Source organism: Hibiscus syriacus, unplaced genomic scaffold, assembly GCF_006381635.1.
Source record: "Hibiscus syriacus cultivar Baekdansim isolate YM2019G1 unplaced genomic scaffold, ASM638163v2 tig00110597_pilon, whole genome shotgun sequence".
Classification (NCBI taxonomy): Eukaryota; Viridiplantae; Streptophyta; class Magnoliopsida; order Malvales; family Malvaceae; genus Hibiscus; species Hibiscus syriacus.
The window spans coordinates 4,682,238-4,699,874 of record NW_024062795.1 but is presented as its reverse complement, the minus strand read 5'-3'; the positions used below and the strand labels follow the sequence as shown (position 1 = coordinate 4,699,874).

Genomic DNA, 17,637 nt, shown 5'->3' with positions numbered 1-17,637 from the left:
ACACTCAATAACACTATTGTTAGCAATAATAATGAGTACTTGTTATGGCACAAGAGGCTCGGTCATCCAGCACCTGAGGTGGTAATGACAACCCTCAATAAGAGACTCAGTGTAGACAAAAGTAAGGTTTGTGCAGCCTGTTAGATGGGAAAAAGCAAAACTCAACCTTTTCATATGTCACAAACTGTGTATAAGCAGCCTTTTGAGTTAGTTGAAGTTGATGTATGGGGTCCTGCCCCTATTATTTCTAGTGGTTTCAAATATTTTTTGAGTTTTGTAGATTTGTACTCAAGAAACAGTTGGGTCTATTTGATAAGAAATAAAAGTGAAGTTGCTGTGTCTTTTGAAGTGTTTTCAGCCTTGGTTTCTAATCAGTTCAAAACTACAATTCATGCTTTACAAACAGACAATGGAGGAGAGTTTCGATTTCTAGAAGTTGTCTCATGCAAACTAGGTGTTAAACTCAAGAAATCATGCCCACATACCTCACAACAAAATGGGGTGGTGGAAAGAAAACATAGGCACATAGTTGAAACTGCCTTGACTCTGCTAGTAGAAGCTTCAATGCCCCTAACTTTCTGGTCTCATGCAGTTCTTAGTGTTGTGTATCTCATCAACAGGATACCCTCCAAGAACCTTGGTAATGTGTCTCCTTATCAGAAGCTATATAATAAGCCCCATGATTATAGATTTTTCAAAAATTTTGGATGTCAGTGCTTTCCTAATCTCAGGATGTTCAATACTCACAAGTTAAACTTTCGATCCAAGGCTTGTGTCTTCCTAGGGTACTCTCCTATGCATCAGGGTTATCAATGCATGGATGATCATGGCAGAATTTATGTTTCCAGGAGTGTGGTGTTCAATGAAAATATATTTCCCTTTGCACACAAGGCAACAACCTGCAAAAGAAGTACTAATGAAGCAGTTCGATCGAGGGTCATTCCAGTTGTTCTCAGTCCACACGAGCAAGCCAGAACTGCCAGGACTGCCCCAGGCTCGAGTATTAATGTTGGACTTGGTACTAATGAAACAGTTGAAACTAGCAGTACAGATCATTATGCAACTGCAGGTGATGGACTGCATGTACACACTGAAGAATAATCAGTAAACAACAAATCGGGCTCTCTTGCTCTTGAGTCTGCTGCCTATGCTTCTTCTCAACATGATCAAGTTGCATCTTCTCAGCATGAACAAGCTGTCTCTAGTGAGCAAACTCAGAATCAAGAAAACATTCCAGTTGTTAGAATGACTAACACTCATGCTATGACAACTCGAAGTAAGCATAGGATTTTTAAACCGAAAATCTATTCACCTCAATGTAAGGAAGTACCTGGTGATATTCGAGATACCATCCGAGATGATGACTGGAGGACAACTGTTATGGCTGAATACAATGCACTACTTAGCAATGACACGTGGGACATTGTGGAGTTACCAGCTGGTAGGAAAGCCATTGGCTGCAAATGGCTCCTCAAGGTGAAGAAGAATGTTGATGGCTCCATAGAAAAACTGAAGGCTAGACTGGTTGCCAAGGGGTATTCCCAAATACCTGGCTATGATTTTATGGACACTTTCAATCCTGTGGTTCGTTTCTTCACAATCAACATATTGTTATCACTAGCTGTTTCATGCCACTGGCAAATTAGGCAAGTGGATGTAAATAATGCCTTTCTTAAAGGGGATCTAATCGAGGATGTATATATGCAACAGGTTCCTGGTTTTGAGGAGCAGTCTAGTGATGGAACTATTTTAGTATGCAAACTGAAGAAGGCATTGCATGGCTTGAGATAAGCTCCAAGAAAATGGTTTCTCAAGCTAATAAAATTCTTACTTAGCTTAAAGTTCAAGCCCTCGAGAGCATATTCATCACTGTTTATTAGACAAGTGGATTGTGAAGTTGTATACATGGTGGTATATATGGATGATATCCTCATTACTGGAAGTTCTCAACTTGAAATCAATCGAATTGTTCACGCACTACATGAGAAATTCTCCTTGAAGGATCTTGGGCAGCTTAAGTACTTCCTTGGTATCGAAGTACATCGGTCAGACAATGGCTTGTTCCTCAGCCAGAAGAAGTTTGTCACCGAACTGCTACAAAAGAATCAAATGTTAAATGTAAACTCAGCCTCTACTCCCATGGCTACAACAATGAAATTTAGTAAAAACGATGGGGAAGTGCTAAGCAAACCTCAGTAGTATAGAAGTGTTGTATGGGCACTGCAGTATGTATGTCATACAAGGTCGGACATTTCTTTTGCAATCAATAAAGCAACACAGTTCCTGCAAGAGCCCACTGAGGAACACTGGCCTCTGGTTTGCAACTCAAGCACAAACGATGGTGGCACTCAATGCCTTTTCGGACTCGGATTGGGGAGGAGATACTGATGACAGGAGGTCGATCTCTGGATATTGTGTCTACAATGGGAATCATCTACTGGCTTGGAGCTCGAAAAAGCAACGTGTAGTATCCAGGTCCACTGCAGAAGCCGAATATAGAAGCCTTGCCGATGCCACCTCTGAAGTCGTATGGATTAAGGCTGTGTTGAATGAGATGAATGTTCCACTGCCCGAAGAGCCCAAGGTGTGGTGTGACAACACCAGTGCAGTAGCTATGGCAACAAACCCCATACTGCATGCAAAGAGCAAGAGGAACCATAACAGTCCTACAACCGACTACCAGCCTAACAGTATATGGTTTAACAGGCTTAACCGATTATGGTTTAACATTCACCCTGCTTCTTACATACTTCTTTCAACATAAAAACACATAGTTTACTTCTAAACAAATCAAATTTGACCAAGGGAAGAGGGTTAGTTAAAATGTCTGCTACTTGACTATTAGTGGGCACATAGTTGATTTGAAGTTCACGAGCTGTCACCTTTTCACGCACAAAATGTAGGTCTAGCTCGATGTGCTTGCTCTTTGCATGCAGTATGAGGTTTGTTGCCATAGCTACTGCACTGGTGTTGTCACACCACAAAGTACAACACAACACACCCAGCATATACTACTTGAACCAACACCATCAACAACACAGGCTTTAATTCATGCAGCATCTTAATAATCTGTCCCATATTGTTTCTGTTCTGAAGACTGAACCCAAAGTACAAAGAAAAAAAAGACAGTTAAAAGCAAGCTTTTTTTTATATATAAAAAACCCAGAAAGTAGAAATGTGAGTGAAATGGAAGATGCGAGACCTTGAAATGAAAATTCAGTGTATGTAGGTGCTTTCTTTTGGTAAATCTGAATGTTGCTGTTATATAATATATTTATACTAAATGCAGCAATAACGACAAAATCATACAAATATGACGTTGAGAAAAATGGTAGCTTGAGAGCCTAGGAAAAATTATTTGTTGGGATAGGGACCGCTCGGACACTCAGCGTTTCATTTTATTTTATTGAGTTAGGTTGATTATAAATTAATATTTATTTTAAATATTTTTAATTATTTAATAATAAATTCTCTGATCATCTTTGTAATTATTGGTGCTTGAATCTATGACCTCTAAGAACAACAATAATTCCTTTAACCACTAAAGTAAGTTGATTAAAATTAAGTCCGTTGAAATTTTCAACGATTAAATTTTTTAATTTTTTTATAAAAAGATTGGTTGTAAGTACGAGAATAATTTTATTTGGACCTGAGTTCATATTTTTATAACAATTTGATTTAATTTAAATGATTTATTATTATTATAAAATTTATAATTTATTAACTTATGAATTGATATTAATCCAGATTTTGAGTTAGGTTTGAACCTTTTGCTTTTATATAGTCTTATACTAGGGAAATTAAACTGCAGTTGCAATCACATTACAATTATCGTAATTACGGATATAACATATATCAATGTAATCATTATAAATATCATGATACTAAACTTTTTAAAAACAATCTGATTTTTTTAACGAACTGATTTTTTTAATAAAAAAATTAAAATAACAAAACAATAAAAAAACAGCACGTTATTACCGTAATTGATTATTACTCGTTAAATTACTACTGCGATCTACTATTATTAATATGATTTTACTTCACACTGCCATTTTTCATGATAACTATTTAGGCTGCTGCCTACCATTATATAATGTCTGTTATTCCATTACTCATCCACTACTTATAATATTTTTATGAATTTAAATTTTTGTGTTTTCACCTGATTTAAACTTCACGTTTACTGTTTGAATTGATGAATTTGAAAAATAGTGAAATATTAAAAAACACAAAACCAAATCAATAATCTAAATCAAATCGAAAACCATAAAATAATTTTTATGTCCTTCGATTTTAGTTTTTAATTTTTGGAAAACTATGATTTTTATTCATTCAGTTTTAATTTCAATTTTTGGAAAACTATTAAGTACAGTTCGTTCCAGTTTTAAATTTTGGAAAACTACAAAGTACAGTTCGGATAATCTTTTTATTAAAAAACCGAATCTACAAAGTACAGTTTGGATCATCTCTAGTTTAAAAATCGAATCCAATACAGGATTGTCTCATGAAAGACGACTAATATATGGTTAATATACGGTATTATCGGATATATTAAAAGATATTTAATGGTTTAGCGCTACCTATTATATTGACAGACTAATAATATTTTAGGTAGAAAACATGAAAAACTATTAAAAAATTTAGTAACCGGTAAACTTTGATTATCGGTAAGTATCGATACATATATATAAGTGTTCATACTTATTTCACTGTGAAAAATATTAATTTAAGGTTTTTTTAGTGAATTTTAATATATTAATTTAGTAATTATACACGTCTAACGATTTATTTTTATGTTACGGTATATATTATTATTAAATTAAAAATAATAAATATAGATATTACATATTTATTATTATTTTTGGTTAAAATTGTTAAATTTAAATTCTAGATAATATTTTATAAAATATCAAAACAATCAAATAATTTTTTGTGTAAATAAAATTATTAAATTAATATTATAGGTGGAAAACGTGAACCACTATTAAAAAATTTTGAAACATAAATTACATAACTTTCAACAAAGTATCGATACATTTTTATAAAAAGTATCTATACTTTCAACATATCAGGTAAATTTTACCGGTTTTATCATAATGTTACCTAATATGTTGAAAGTATAGATCTTTTTTATAAAAAAGATCGATACTTTACAATATAACAAGTAAAATGAACCACTATTAAAAAATTTTGAAACATAAATACATAACTTTCAACAAAGTATAGATACATTTAAAAAAAATATCTATACTTTCAACATATCTGGTAAATTTTACCGGTTTTATCATAATGTTACCTGATATGTTGAAAGTATAGATCCTTTTTATAAAAAGGATCGATACTTTACAATATAACAAGTAAAAATATGATGTAATAGGTAGCGCTTATATAATGTAATAGGTAGCGCTTATATAATAAAATAGGTTAATTACTAGAAACATTATCAAACACAATAACATATTAGGTACTGCTTATATAATGTAATAGGTGACGCTTATATAATGTAATAGGTAGCGCTTATATAATAAAATATGTTAATTACTATAAATATTATTAAACACAATAACATATTAAGTACCGCTTATATAATGTAATAGGCAGCGCTTATATAATAAATTAGGTTAATTACTGGAAACATTATTAAGCACAATAACATATTAGGTAGCGCTTATATAACGTAATATGTATCGCTTATATAATAAAATATGTTAATTATTTAATTTGTTATTACAATATATTAGGTAAACGCCTAAAATATTACCAATGATAACATAACCAGTTATTTACTATAAACATTATCAAGTATAATAATGTAAACGATAAAAAAATAGACGATACATATTACATTAAACTACCTACCGGATATGTTGAAAGTATCGATTCTATTTAAATAAGTATCGACACTTTTGGAATTTAAAAGAAAAACAGTAATAGCGCCTATAAACATCAAATACAATAAAATACTATTATTTATTAACAAAATAATATTATTATTTTTAAAATATTAGAATAATTTATTTAATATTATTTATGTAAATATTATTATTAAAATATTATATCTATAATTTTATAAATAAAAAATTATGATTATTATATTTTATTAAAATAAAATTATTATAAATTATATTTTTTATTTTTTATAATAAGAATAATATATAATTAATTATATTATAATGAGATAATAGTTAAACATATGTGTCGATACATTTTCTAAAAGTATCGATACATATGCTATAATTATAATGTAATAGGTAAATTTACAATGTAACCGATATACAACAATAACAAAACAGGTAAAAATTACCGAAAACATCATTATTTTAACAAAACAGGTAAAACGCTATCGGTTTTGTTATTTTTTTACCGGTTTTGTTATTGTTGGGCATTTTACCGAAAATATTAAAAAACATTGATGTTTTAGGTAGAAATAATAATGTTTACCGGTTTTGTTATGCCCAACAATAACAAAACATGTAAAAATAAACTTTTTAATGATAAAATTAGTAAACACAAATTATACCAATTAATTTTAATTTTTTAGTTTGTAAGTTGCCACAATATAACTAATGAAAAAAATGACACGGTATTTCTATTTCGATATTAACTTTCAAATAATAAAATAAAAAAATATATAATTACAATATAATTTTAAAAAATCATAATGAAGTGATGAAAAATAATCATAATTACAATATAATTATAAACATCAAATACAATAAAATAATATTATTTATTAACAATATAATAATAATATTTTTAAAATATTAGAATAATTGATTTAATATTATTTATGTCAATATTATTATTAAAATATTATATCTATAATTTTATAAATAAAAAATTATGATTATTATATTTTATTAAAATAAAATTATTATAAATTATATTTATTATTTATTATAATAAAAATAATATATCATTAATTATATTATATTGAGAGAATAGTTAAATATATGTGTCGATACATTTTCTAAAAATATCGACACATATGTTACATCGAAACCGATAATTATAATATAATAGATAAATTTACAATGTAACTAGTATAAATATACCGATTTTATGAGAGAATAGGTCTACATAATGTATCGACACAAATTTAAAAAGTGTCGATACATTTTGTCTAGAATGAATGTCAAACGAGGTGCACGCATAAAGTGTCGATACATTTATTAAAAGTATCGATCCCAAAAGCATCGAAACCGATAATTACAATGTAATAGGTAAATTTACAATGTACTCGGTAGAAATCTATTAGTTTTATGAGAAAATAGGTCTACATAATGTATCGACACATTTTAAGTTTGTGTCGATACTTTTTTCCATAATGAATGTCTAACGAGGTGCACACATAAAATGTCGATACATTTATTAAAAGTATCGATCCCATAAAATCGAAACCGATAATTACAATGTATTAGGTAAATTTACAATGTACTCGGTAGAAATATACCAATTTTATAAGAAAATATATCTACATAATGTATCGACACGTTTTAAGTTTGTGTCGATATTTTTTTCCAGAATGAATGTCCAACGAGGTGCACTCATAAAGTGTCGATATATTTAAAATTGTTTCGATCCCAAAAACATTAAAACCGATAATTATAATATAATAGATAAATTTGCAATATTACCGGTATAAATATACTGATTTTATGATAGAATATATCAATATAAGCGCTATCTATTACATTATATAAACGCTACCTAATATGTTATTGTGTTTAATAATATTTCCAGTAATTAACCTATTTTATTATATAAGCGCTACCTATTACATTATATAAACGCTACCTAATATGTTATCATGCTTGATAATATTTTCAGTAATTAACCTATTTTATTATATAAACGCTACCTATTACATTATATAAACGCTATCTAATTTATTATTTTACTTGATAATATTTCCAGTTAAATGATATAACATAACCAGTCTAAATTTTAACCAATCACTTGTTTAACCGGTCACTCCGTTTTTTAACCGTCGCACAACAGAACTACCCATCGAATACACCCCTACTTTTCATTAAGAGAAAAAAAACAATTTTTAATCTTTAAATTTAATAATTTTTTAAAATAACAGTTTTTATTTATATTAGATTTTCTCTTAATGATTAAAAGTTCTTGGCCTACTAAAATAATAACAAGACCAAAACAACTATCAAATTCGAAAACAATACAAGCCACTCGATGCCAAAAGTAAATTTGGTATCTAAATTCTGAAACCTAACGTGAGAGAGGGAGAGAGCACTCAAAAGCATTAACTATATGTACCAGAATCTTTCCTCCATTGACAAAAAAAACCAAAGCCTTAGGAAATAGAACACAAACTGAACTCACACGGAAACGTCTGAAAATAAAGGCTTAGAATACGTTCAAATCAGAAGCACTTCCTGTGAACGATAGCCGGGCCAGATTCATCATATTCACCTTTGGAAATCCACATCTGTGGCAAAAAATGTAGACGGTAAGCAATGAAAGTCGATAACATTCATCCCCAATGAAGCTCCTCAAATAAGCTATACTTGGAAAATTAGAAGTGCAAATAGGCTCGGAATTTACCTGCTGGAAGGTGCTAAGAGATGCTAAAATGGATCCTCCAATCCAGACACTGTATTTTCTCTCGGGAGGTGCAACCACCTTGATCTTCATGCTGCTAGGGGCAAGGGCAGTGATTTCCTTGCTCATCCTATCAGCAATGCCGGGAAACATGGTTGATCCACCACTAAGCACAATGTTTCCATACAGATCCTTCCTGATATCAACATCGCACTTCATGATGGAGTTGTAAGTAGTTTCATGGATTCCGGCAGCTTCCATTCCAATCAGAGATGGCTGGAAGAGTACTTCGGGGCAACGGAACCTCTCTGCTCCAATTGTGATCACTTGCCCATCAGGCAATTCATAACTCTTTTCAATAGCAGAGCTGCTTTTGGCAGTCTCCAACTCTTGCTCATAATCAAGAGCAACATAAGCAAGTTTTTCTTTCATATCACGAACAATTTCCCGTTCTGCAGTTGTTGTAAAAGTGTACCCTCTCTCGGTTAAGATCTTCATCAAGGAATCTGTAAGATCACGTCCAGCAAGGTCTAAACGGAGAATAGCATGGGGCAGAGCATAGCCTTCATAAATTGGCACTGTGTGGCTCACACCATCGCCAGAATCCAAGACAATACCTATTCAAATATAAGAGAACAGAGTTAACAATAAACGAGAGGAAACAAACAAAACAAAATCTCCATGTTAGTTTCCAGTTTCCAATATTGTATAACAAATAGAATAAATAGAGTAATGCCTAGTGATTGTAAAGCTAAAGTTATTTCAATCACAAACTCTGGAATACAATCAAAACTAGTTTCCAAGCCATAAATACATACCTGTGGTACGACCACTGGCGTAAAGTGAAAGAACTGCCTGAATAGCAACATACATAGCAGGAACATTGAATGTTTCAAACATAATCTGGGTCATCTTCTCCCTATTAGCCTTAGGGTTGAGTGGTGCTTCTGTAAGGAGTACTGGATGCTCTTCAGGGGCAACACGAAGCTCATTGTAGAAAGTATGGTGCCAAATCTTCTCCATGTCGTCCCAATTGCTGACAATGCCATGTTCAATAGGGTATTTTAAAGTAAGGATACCTCTCTTTGACTGGGCTTCATCACCAACATAAGCATCCTTTTGACCCATCCCGACCATGACACCTGTGTGTCGTGGGCGACCAACAATACTAGGGAAGACTGCTCTAGGGGCATCATCACCAGCAAATCCAGCCTGCAAATAGAAGAAAAAAGCAAGCATCAACAGTTACATATTAGAACAAATAATTGATAAAACACAAGAAAATCCAAAAGTCTATTGCATCAATAGTAAAACCAAGCCAATACATAATGAAAATAGAATTATTCACAAACTTTCATTATTAAAATTTTCAAGATAAAAAAACTTGGAATGAAATGTCTATAGAATCCATGCTAAGAAAATAAACCAAACGTATAAACATAAGAAATATAACTTACTAACCTTGACCATTCCAGTTCCATTGTCACAGACAAGAGGTTGAATATCCTCATCCGCCATCTCTTATTATCCTGCATTAGGAAAAGGGATTGTTGTAAAAAAATGAATTTCTTTATTTATTTGGAAACCTTTTTTCCATTCTCAAAGGAAGATAATTATTAACTTGTTTGCATTTCTGATTTGACAATTCTTAAGATCGACCCACTACTAAAACTAGATCAAAGTAGTTTGTTGCATTGTTAATTGTATCATTCCAAATACGAATAGTTAATTAGTGTGGTTTATATTCTGTATCATCTCCAATTGTTCACAAGTTTTACACTTCATAGCAAGTAAATTCCTAAACACAAAGAGAACAATATTCGAACCAGCCATTCTAGAACTCAATTTCCGATAATATCAATCATTTAAAGAAAGCATAAAATCGAAACTACAAAAGAATTCAAAACATATAACACAGGAGTATACACCAAATTCTACGGAATCTGGAGTTCTCAAGCAAACATCACTCCATACTTCACCAAGATCTAGATGAATCAGAAATAGATATCAACGTGATGCATGAGCAAATCAAAATAAATTTCAGATTCCGCTAGCATTTAACCGTAACAGGAAAACCAAGCCGATACCAGAAAATAGGTTAATTAAGCCAAAACTTCAGGCAGATCCAAATCATAAAACAGAAATAAGGCCGGCTATTTGACACTCAATAGTGCATCGGGAAGAACAAAACATGGCAGGCACGCAATAGTTAGCTACAAATAAGGCCGGCTATTTGACACTCAATAGATCAAAGCAAAAAAGAAGAACATTTAAAAAGAAAAAAAAATAAAAAGCAATACCTTGTTTAAGCAAAAAAAAAGGGGGAGAAAATGACAATTCCTTTTACAGAGGCTGAAACAGAAGAGTGAAGAGGCAACGAAATGGAAGATGCAGACTTTATGTATGAGCAGAAATGAGAATGAAATGCAAATTAAATTCAACTCAAATTCAGTTTACCTCTGTTTGGCTGATGAGGAATAAAATAACAAAATAATAAAAAAGGAAAAAAGGATTTCTTCGTGTGGAAAAGGAAAAGAAAAAGGAATATCTTGGAGGGAGAGAGAAAAAAAAGGAATCCAAAACAAAAGCGTTTACATTAGCTGTCTAAAAATCAACGTGGACACTCTTTAGATTCTGGTGAGATGATGATGACGACGTGGACTTTCCTTAGACTAAAACGACTGTTGTGACTAATCAGGGTCGATGCCACGTCAGAAGGACGGCTGAAAGCTAGGGTAGGCGGTGGGTAGGAGTGGTGCATGCCCCGTTCCGGTCCTGTCTAGTTGTCTACTCATTTTTTATTCAACATTTGTTGGCAACGGCCCCATGCCGCTGTACATATAGTGTGTCAACAGACTCTATTCGAATTTAAAATTTAATTCATTAATTATTTATTTAAGTTATTTAAAATTTTATTTTATAATTTTATTTTAATTTAAATTAATTCGATTTTAACAAATTCAAGTTGAGTCTTGTTGATCCCTAAAAGCTAGGGTTGGCGATGAGTCGGAGTGGTGCATGCCCCCCGTTCCTATTATGTCTAGTTGTCTACCAATTTCTGCTTCAACATTGGTTGGCAACGGCCCCACGCCGCTACGCTTTGCCAACACGTCTCCCTTTTTATTTTATTTTAATACAGCGGAAACTATCAAGATTGTAATTTTTCTTTTGTTTTTCTTCATTTATGATCACTGATTTAAAATATAATGTTTTAACTTTTTATGTTATTTAAATATTTTAGTTATTAGAATAATAAATATCGTTAATTTGATGATATAATATTAACAAAAGAAATTAGTATTTAATTTAATCTTTAAATTTTAAATAAAATATTAATTTATTCTTTAAATTTTATGTGAAATACCGAATTGAGTCTTGAACTCTAAATAAACATCATTATAATCTCTAATTTCGATCAAAATCTTTTGTTATCGATCACTATTCATCATCATCGTCCATCATTTTAGATCGCCATAGATGATCATTGGACTTCAAAATCTTTATTTCACTTCTTTTTGACATTTTGAAAGTATGTTTCATAAAAAAATTGTATCGAACTAAAAAACTCTTTAACTTTCTTTAAAGTTAAATTATAATAATATATCATTAATATTATTTTAGAATTAAAAAATACTAAAAATTTAAATCTATATCATAATTAAATTCATAAAATTTTGGATAAAAAATACAAATTGTAGACACTGTTTTATTGAGTTCACTGACTATTAAAAATTATATAATGAACACTTGACTATTAATATATTCTAAACTCGTCAATTTCTGTTAAAATATTGATGGTTGTTTAAGTCGGACATTAACATACTAATTGAGATGTGATAAAATTATATTGTAATGATGTTTACAACACTTGCTCTATGTCAAAATATTTCAAGCATTGACTCGACGGTATAATATAAACAAATACTAAATCCATAAAATACAACTCAAACAGTTCTGATGTCAAATTTTTATCATATTCCAGTTAACATTAAGCTCAGATGTCCGTCAATTATTTAACAAAAATGATGAGTTTAGAATATATGAATAATCAAGTAATTATTTTATAACATATGAATGATCATATGATAACAAGATTATTTGCATATTTTATCTTAAAATTTTATTTATAATATTATAAATTTAGATAAAATATTAATTTGAGTCAATCTGGTAATAAATTTTTTTGCACTCCTATCAAAATCATACAGAAAAGGGCCGGCCCAGCACCTCAAAACAAACCAAAAATAAACCGAGGCCCAAAATGAAAAATGATAAAAGAGAACACGATCATAACAACGAAAGAAAAGCGGCGCAAAAACAGACAGAACTAGTAAAAGCCAGTAGCGAAAAGGGGATCTCTGCACATTCAGGTGAATTATCGAAACCCTAAATTTACTTTGACGATTGATTCAAATTGATTCACGAAAGAGATTTTGGGTTATTTTTTTGTAACGATAGCAATAATTCTGTTTAATGTTAGTTTTTATTTTTTTCCCCTTTAAGCAAGGCATGGATCCTTCAAAGCAAGAAACAAACCAGAATAAAGCCTCTAAAACATCGGCAAAGATGGACACCCAAGAGGCACACTTTGTTGTTTACAATACCATGACTCAGCAAAAAGAGGATTTCAAGCCCAAAATCCCTGGTAAAGTTCGCATGTATGTCTGTGGTGTCACTGCCTATGATTTCAGTCACCTCGGACATGCTCGTGCAGCTGTTTCCTTTGATGTACTTTACAGGTGTATAATTTGTTTTGGAGAAATCGCCTATGTTTTCCCCCGTTTTCCTTAGAAGAATAAATTGTTTGCCGACTAAATTCTGGATTGAAATTATACAGGTACCTTCAACACTTGGGTTATGAGGTCACTTATGTCAGAAATTTTACTGATGTTGATGATAAGGTTTGAATTTCAATATGATCGTCTCCTTGGTTCCATTTCGGTGTTTTAGTTGAGAGCAATGCCGTATTTGTCTCTTGATGTTGATATGATACTTATCCTTTTAATCCAATGCATTTAACTTTATATGATTCATTTGCTAATATGGAGGATATGAAACCTCAACTCAGTTGTTTTCTCCTTTTAAATTTATTAAACAATTTAGTTATAAAATATGTCAACAGTTGGTCCTACAAGAGCTCATGCACTTTTATTTGATACATTAATCTGTTTTAAACTTGATTTTCCTGTTGAGTGTAGATGCTATAGAGGTAATGTGTTCCTCTTGTAGCAAATGTTTCCCCCCCTTTGCTTTCTAACTAATAGTACATCTAACATATCTCAATAACTATTCTCTCTTCCTCATGTCATGAGCGCCACTGATTGGACTTTTGCAGATAATTCGTCGAGCAAATGAGACTGGGGAAGATCCGATAAGTTTGAGTGACCGATTCTGTAAAGAATATAATGTTGATATGAGTGATTTGCAGTGTCTTTCTCCAACACACGAGCCACGCGTTTCTGGTCACATTGAGCAAATCAAAGATATGATAACTCAGGTTTTCTTCTCTGAATACGCCAGCTTTATTTCCTAGACATATAGATACCATGATTCTTCTCTCCATTTAGCCACATTGCACTGTTGCATCTCTATTGCTACTTCTGGGGTATTTTCCTTGCATAAATAGGTTTGTATTTGTAGACACCCTTGATAACACTTTATGTTTTTATGTATGTATGCATGGTATGTATATGTATATATTTGGGTTGCCAAAAGTGTAATGAATTTAAATGGTTATATTTGATAGTTATTATCATTTATTGTGTGCTTGTAAATTGTATTTTCGCTGCATCTATGCAATGATTATCAATGATGCCGCAAAGGAAGTGTATGCAAGGATCAATGCTCTATTCTTTGAAGGGATTTTAGATGTTTTCCTTTTAATATCTACTGTGATAAAGTGGAAAAGCAGTTTTCAACTTTTTGTGACTATTCATGTTGAGCTGAAGTTGCCATCTTAATTGTTAAGAGTTGTTGAACTGCTGGACATTAAGTTCATTACATATGTTCCATGGAGAAGTGCTCTATTATAATTATTATGAGAGTTAGAACCAACTCCCAACTCTTTTTAAATATATTGCAATAATACAGACATTTGACTTTTTCTCAATGTTTCCTTTAAACTTTTTCTGTTGTGCATTGGCTAAATATGTCTAATATCCTTTTTATTTTTGCCTCTTGCTATCTGTGAAGGTAATGCTTCCTTCGCTGTTCTTTAATTTCTCCAATAACTTTCCCTATATTTTCATCTTGCAGATTATAAACAAAGACTTCGGATATGTGGTTGATGGGGATGTGTTTTTTGCTGTTGATAAGTTCCCAAATTATGGCAAGTTATCTGGACAGAAGCTGGAAAACAACAGAGCAGGTGAACGTGTTGCTGTTGACTCAAGGAAGCGCAATCCTTCTGATTTTGCACTATGGAAGGTTTGAAACCTACATAACTTACTAGTAAGTTTAGGAATGTAATCAGGCTGAGCCTATCCTGTAGGCTGGAGATTCTTTCCTTTTAAAATCTCAAGGCTTGAGGTTTGCTTGATCATGGAGGAGCTTTAATTTATTTGCTTGAGTTTGTTTTGAAATAAAAAATTGAGCTACTTGATGTCCCTTCAATTTGGTTCGGTTATTATTAAATTTATGTAAGGTGGAGGTATTTGTATTGCATTCATGCTCATGACTTCTCATCTTAATTCTAGAAATTGCCCTCCCAAAGTTGCCAGCACTGTGCTGAATCTGGTCAGGCTATAAAACGATTGCCCCTGATATTACCCATGCTTCCTAATGTCTAATTGTTGACTGAAAAAAAATCAGTTTAAACCCTATGAATGTGACTTTAAATAGGCATCTGGATATAAAGTACAAGCTATCTTTCCTGAACATTTCATTTTCTTTAAATTACTCCTGTTCGACATCCGTGTTGAACACATTCGGATGCATCCCCTTATCTGACATTCATCTCATGTCTAGGTGACAGTGTACAAGAATGACAAACCCTAATTACCAAAAAGCAATAGTAGTTTGTTGAACCTAAAGTTGAATAAACATATAACATCAAAACTTCTTCATCCTTTCTATTTTGCATCAGTCATCTACCATTTCTAATGTTGCTACATTTCCAAAATTTCATGTTCAATAATTGTTTCAGGCCGCGAAGCCTGGTGAACCATCTTGGGACAGCCCATGGGGACCTGGACGACCTGGGTGGCACATAGAATGCAGTGCAATGAGTGCACATTATTTAAGCTTCAAATTTGACATTCATGGTGGTGGGCTTGATTTGATTTTCCCTCACCATGAAAATGAAATTGCTCAGAGTTGTGCTGCATGTGAAGAGAGTGATGTAAGTTACTGGATGCACAATGGGCATGTTACTAATAACAATGAGAAGATGTCAAAATCATTAGGGAACTTTTTCACAATTCGCCAGGTAAAGTTTGGGCTTATTATGTTTTTGATAACCTTAGTGACAATCACAGAAGTATTCTCATCCGAGCTTCTTTTGTTTGTTAATTTGTATTTTCTTTTAGATTACTGAGAGATATCACCCACTGGCTTTGCGATACTTCTTGATTAATGCACACTATCGTTCTCCTCTCAATTACTCCATGGTTCAGTTGGAAGGTGCATCGGAAGCTATTTTTTACATATACCAGGTATTGCACTTAGCTATTTTTCCTTGCTAGGCATATGCTGGTCAGAGTTCAGATGACTCAGGAGAGAGTGGTTTGGCATTTTAGGCTTAATATTTGTTTGTCTGACTTGTCTACTTGTATACATGTGAGTTGTCATGGATGCATGAGTGTGCCTCTTTCAATTTATCGGAGTTTCAGCTTTCTTTGATATTCCCCCCCACCTCTCCTCTCTTTCGTTTTACCACTTAAGATTTCTTCTATAATTGATTAAATTCGCACTACCTGCAGAATTGCCTGTCCTTCAGGTTAAAAATTACTCAGAAGACTGACTGACTTTTGGTGTGATGATACATAATTATTTTTCTGAGTTGACCCGAGAGACCAAGTTCTTTTAGTTCACTGACATAGGCCAATGTACCTGTTAATTTAAGATTAAAGTCCTTGTGACAAGTATCTTTACCCGCTTTGTTGTGCAGACTTTGCAAGATTGTCAAGATTCTCTATCACAACTAAAAGAAGAAATCCCCAACGATGGCAAACCAGCTCGGACTACTCCGGACGCCAAGGAGTGCATTAGCAAGCTCCAAAATGAGTTCCAGACGAAAATGTCAGATGACTTGAGCACTTCACTTATATTGACTGGAGCCTTTTTAGAAGCATTGAAGTTGGTAAACAATTTGTTGACCATGCTAAAGGTATTTGTGTATCTTCATGCGTGCTAATTACTCTCTCTTACATATATATAAAATGTTTGTGCATGTATAAGTTTATGCCTAGGCAGATACGTTATATTCCCTTGTAATTTTACAGAAGAAGCAGCAAAAGCAACAAAGGTTATTGGTAATTCAATCCCTTGTAGAGGTCAAGAAAGAAGTTACAAAAGTTTTGGATGTCCTTGGATTGCAGCCACCTTACTCTTATAACGAGGTAACGGGCTTGGCTTTGTTGCCTGATGTTACTGATTCACACCTTCTGTAAAAGTTTAAACACTAAAGACGGATTTTCTGGCAAACAGGTTTTGATGCAATTAAAGGAGAAAGCATTAACGAGAGCTGGGTTGGTGGAAGATGACGTGATTCGTGTAATTAATGAAAGAGCCGAAGTGAGAAGAAACAAGGACTTCTTGAAAAGTGATCAGATGAGAGCTGATTTACAAGCAAAGGGCATTGCACTCATGGATGTGGGAACGGAAACAATTTGGAGACCTTGCGTTCCTGTTCAACAAGAACCGGAGGTAGTGTGATCAGGAGACCAGGCTCCTCTGGAGCCCAAAACTGCATAAGAATGCATAATTTATAAAATGCTGGTCTTCCCCAATGTAACCTAATAAAGATGTGATGCCACATGGAGTACTTTTGTTTCTTATTTGGCCCTTTGGCTCCATAGACAGTGAGCCAGATTTTTGCTTTTCTTTGCTGGGATAATATACATTAACAGA

At 32.6% G+C, this 17,637-nt stretch overlaps 2 protein-coding genes across 4 annotated transcripts; one reads left to right on the top strand and one right to left on the bottom strand.

Moving 5' to 3' along the window:
* Window positions 1-8,233: 8,233 nt before the first annotated feature.
* LOC120134608 (actin-100-like) lies at window positions 8,234-10,927 on the bottom strand. The gene is made up of 5 exons (XM_039151048.1): window positions 10,869-10,927; window positions 10,030-10,097; window positions 9,387-9,780; window positions 8,572-9,185; window positions 8,234-8,455 (listed from the first exon to the last, which is right to left on the bottom strand). The coding sequence occupies exons 2-5, from the start codon at window positions 10,084-10,086 to the stop codon at window positions 8,390-8,392; spliced, it is 1,131 nt and encodes a 376-aa protein (XP_039006979.1). The 5' UTR covers window positions 10,087-10,097; window positions 10,869-10,927; the 3' UTR covers window positions 8,234-8,389.
* Window positions 10,928-12,881: 1,954 nt separating this feature from the next.
* On the top strand, window positions 12,882-17,637 carry LOC120134607 (cysteine--tRNA ligase 2, cytoplasmic-like). 3 transcript variants are annotated; one of them, XM_039151046.1, is made up of 10 exons: window positions 12,882-12,938; window positions 13,076-13,307; window positions 13,406-13,469; window positions 13,904-14,065; window positions 14,824-14,994; window positions 15,713-15,994; window positions 16,095-16,220; window positions 16,676-16,894; window positions 17,010-17,126; window positions 17,215-17,637. In XM_039151046.1, exons 2-10 carry the CDS (start codon window positions 13,078-13,080, stop codon window positions 17,440-17,442), a joined length of 1,599 nt encoding a protein of 532 aa, XP_039006977.1. In that variant the 5' UTR covers window positions 12,882-12,938; window positions 13,076-13,077; the 3' UTR covers window positions 17,443-17,637. The 3 variants fall into 3 exon arrangements, with proteins under 3 accessions (XP_039006977.1, XP_039006978.1, XP_039006976.1); XM_039151047.1 differs by having other exon boundaries at window positions 12,886-12,938; window positions 13,072-13,307; XM_039151045.1 differs by lacking the exon at window positions 12,882-12,938 and having other exon boundaries at window positions 13,013-13,307.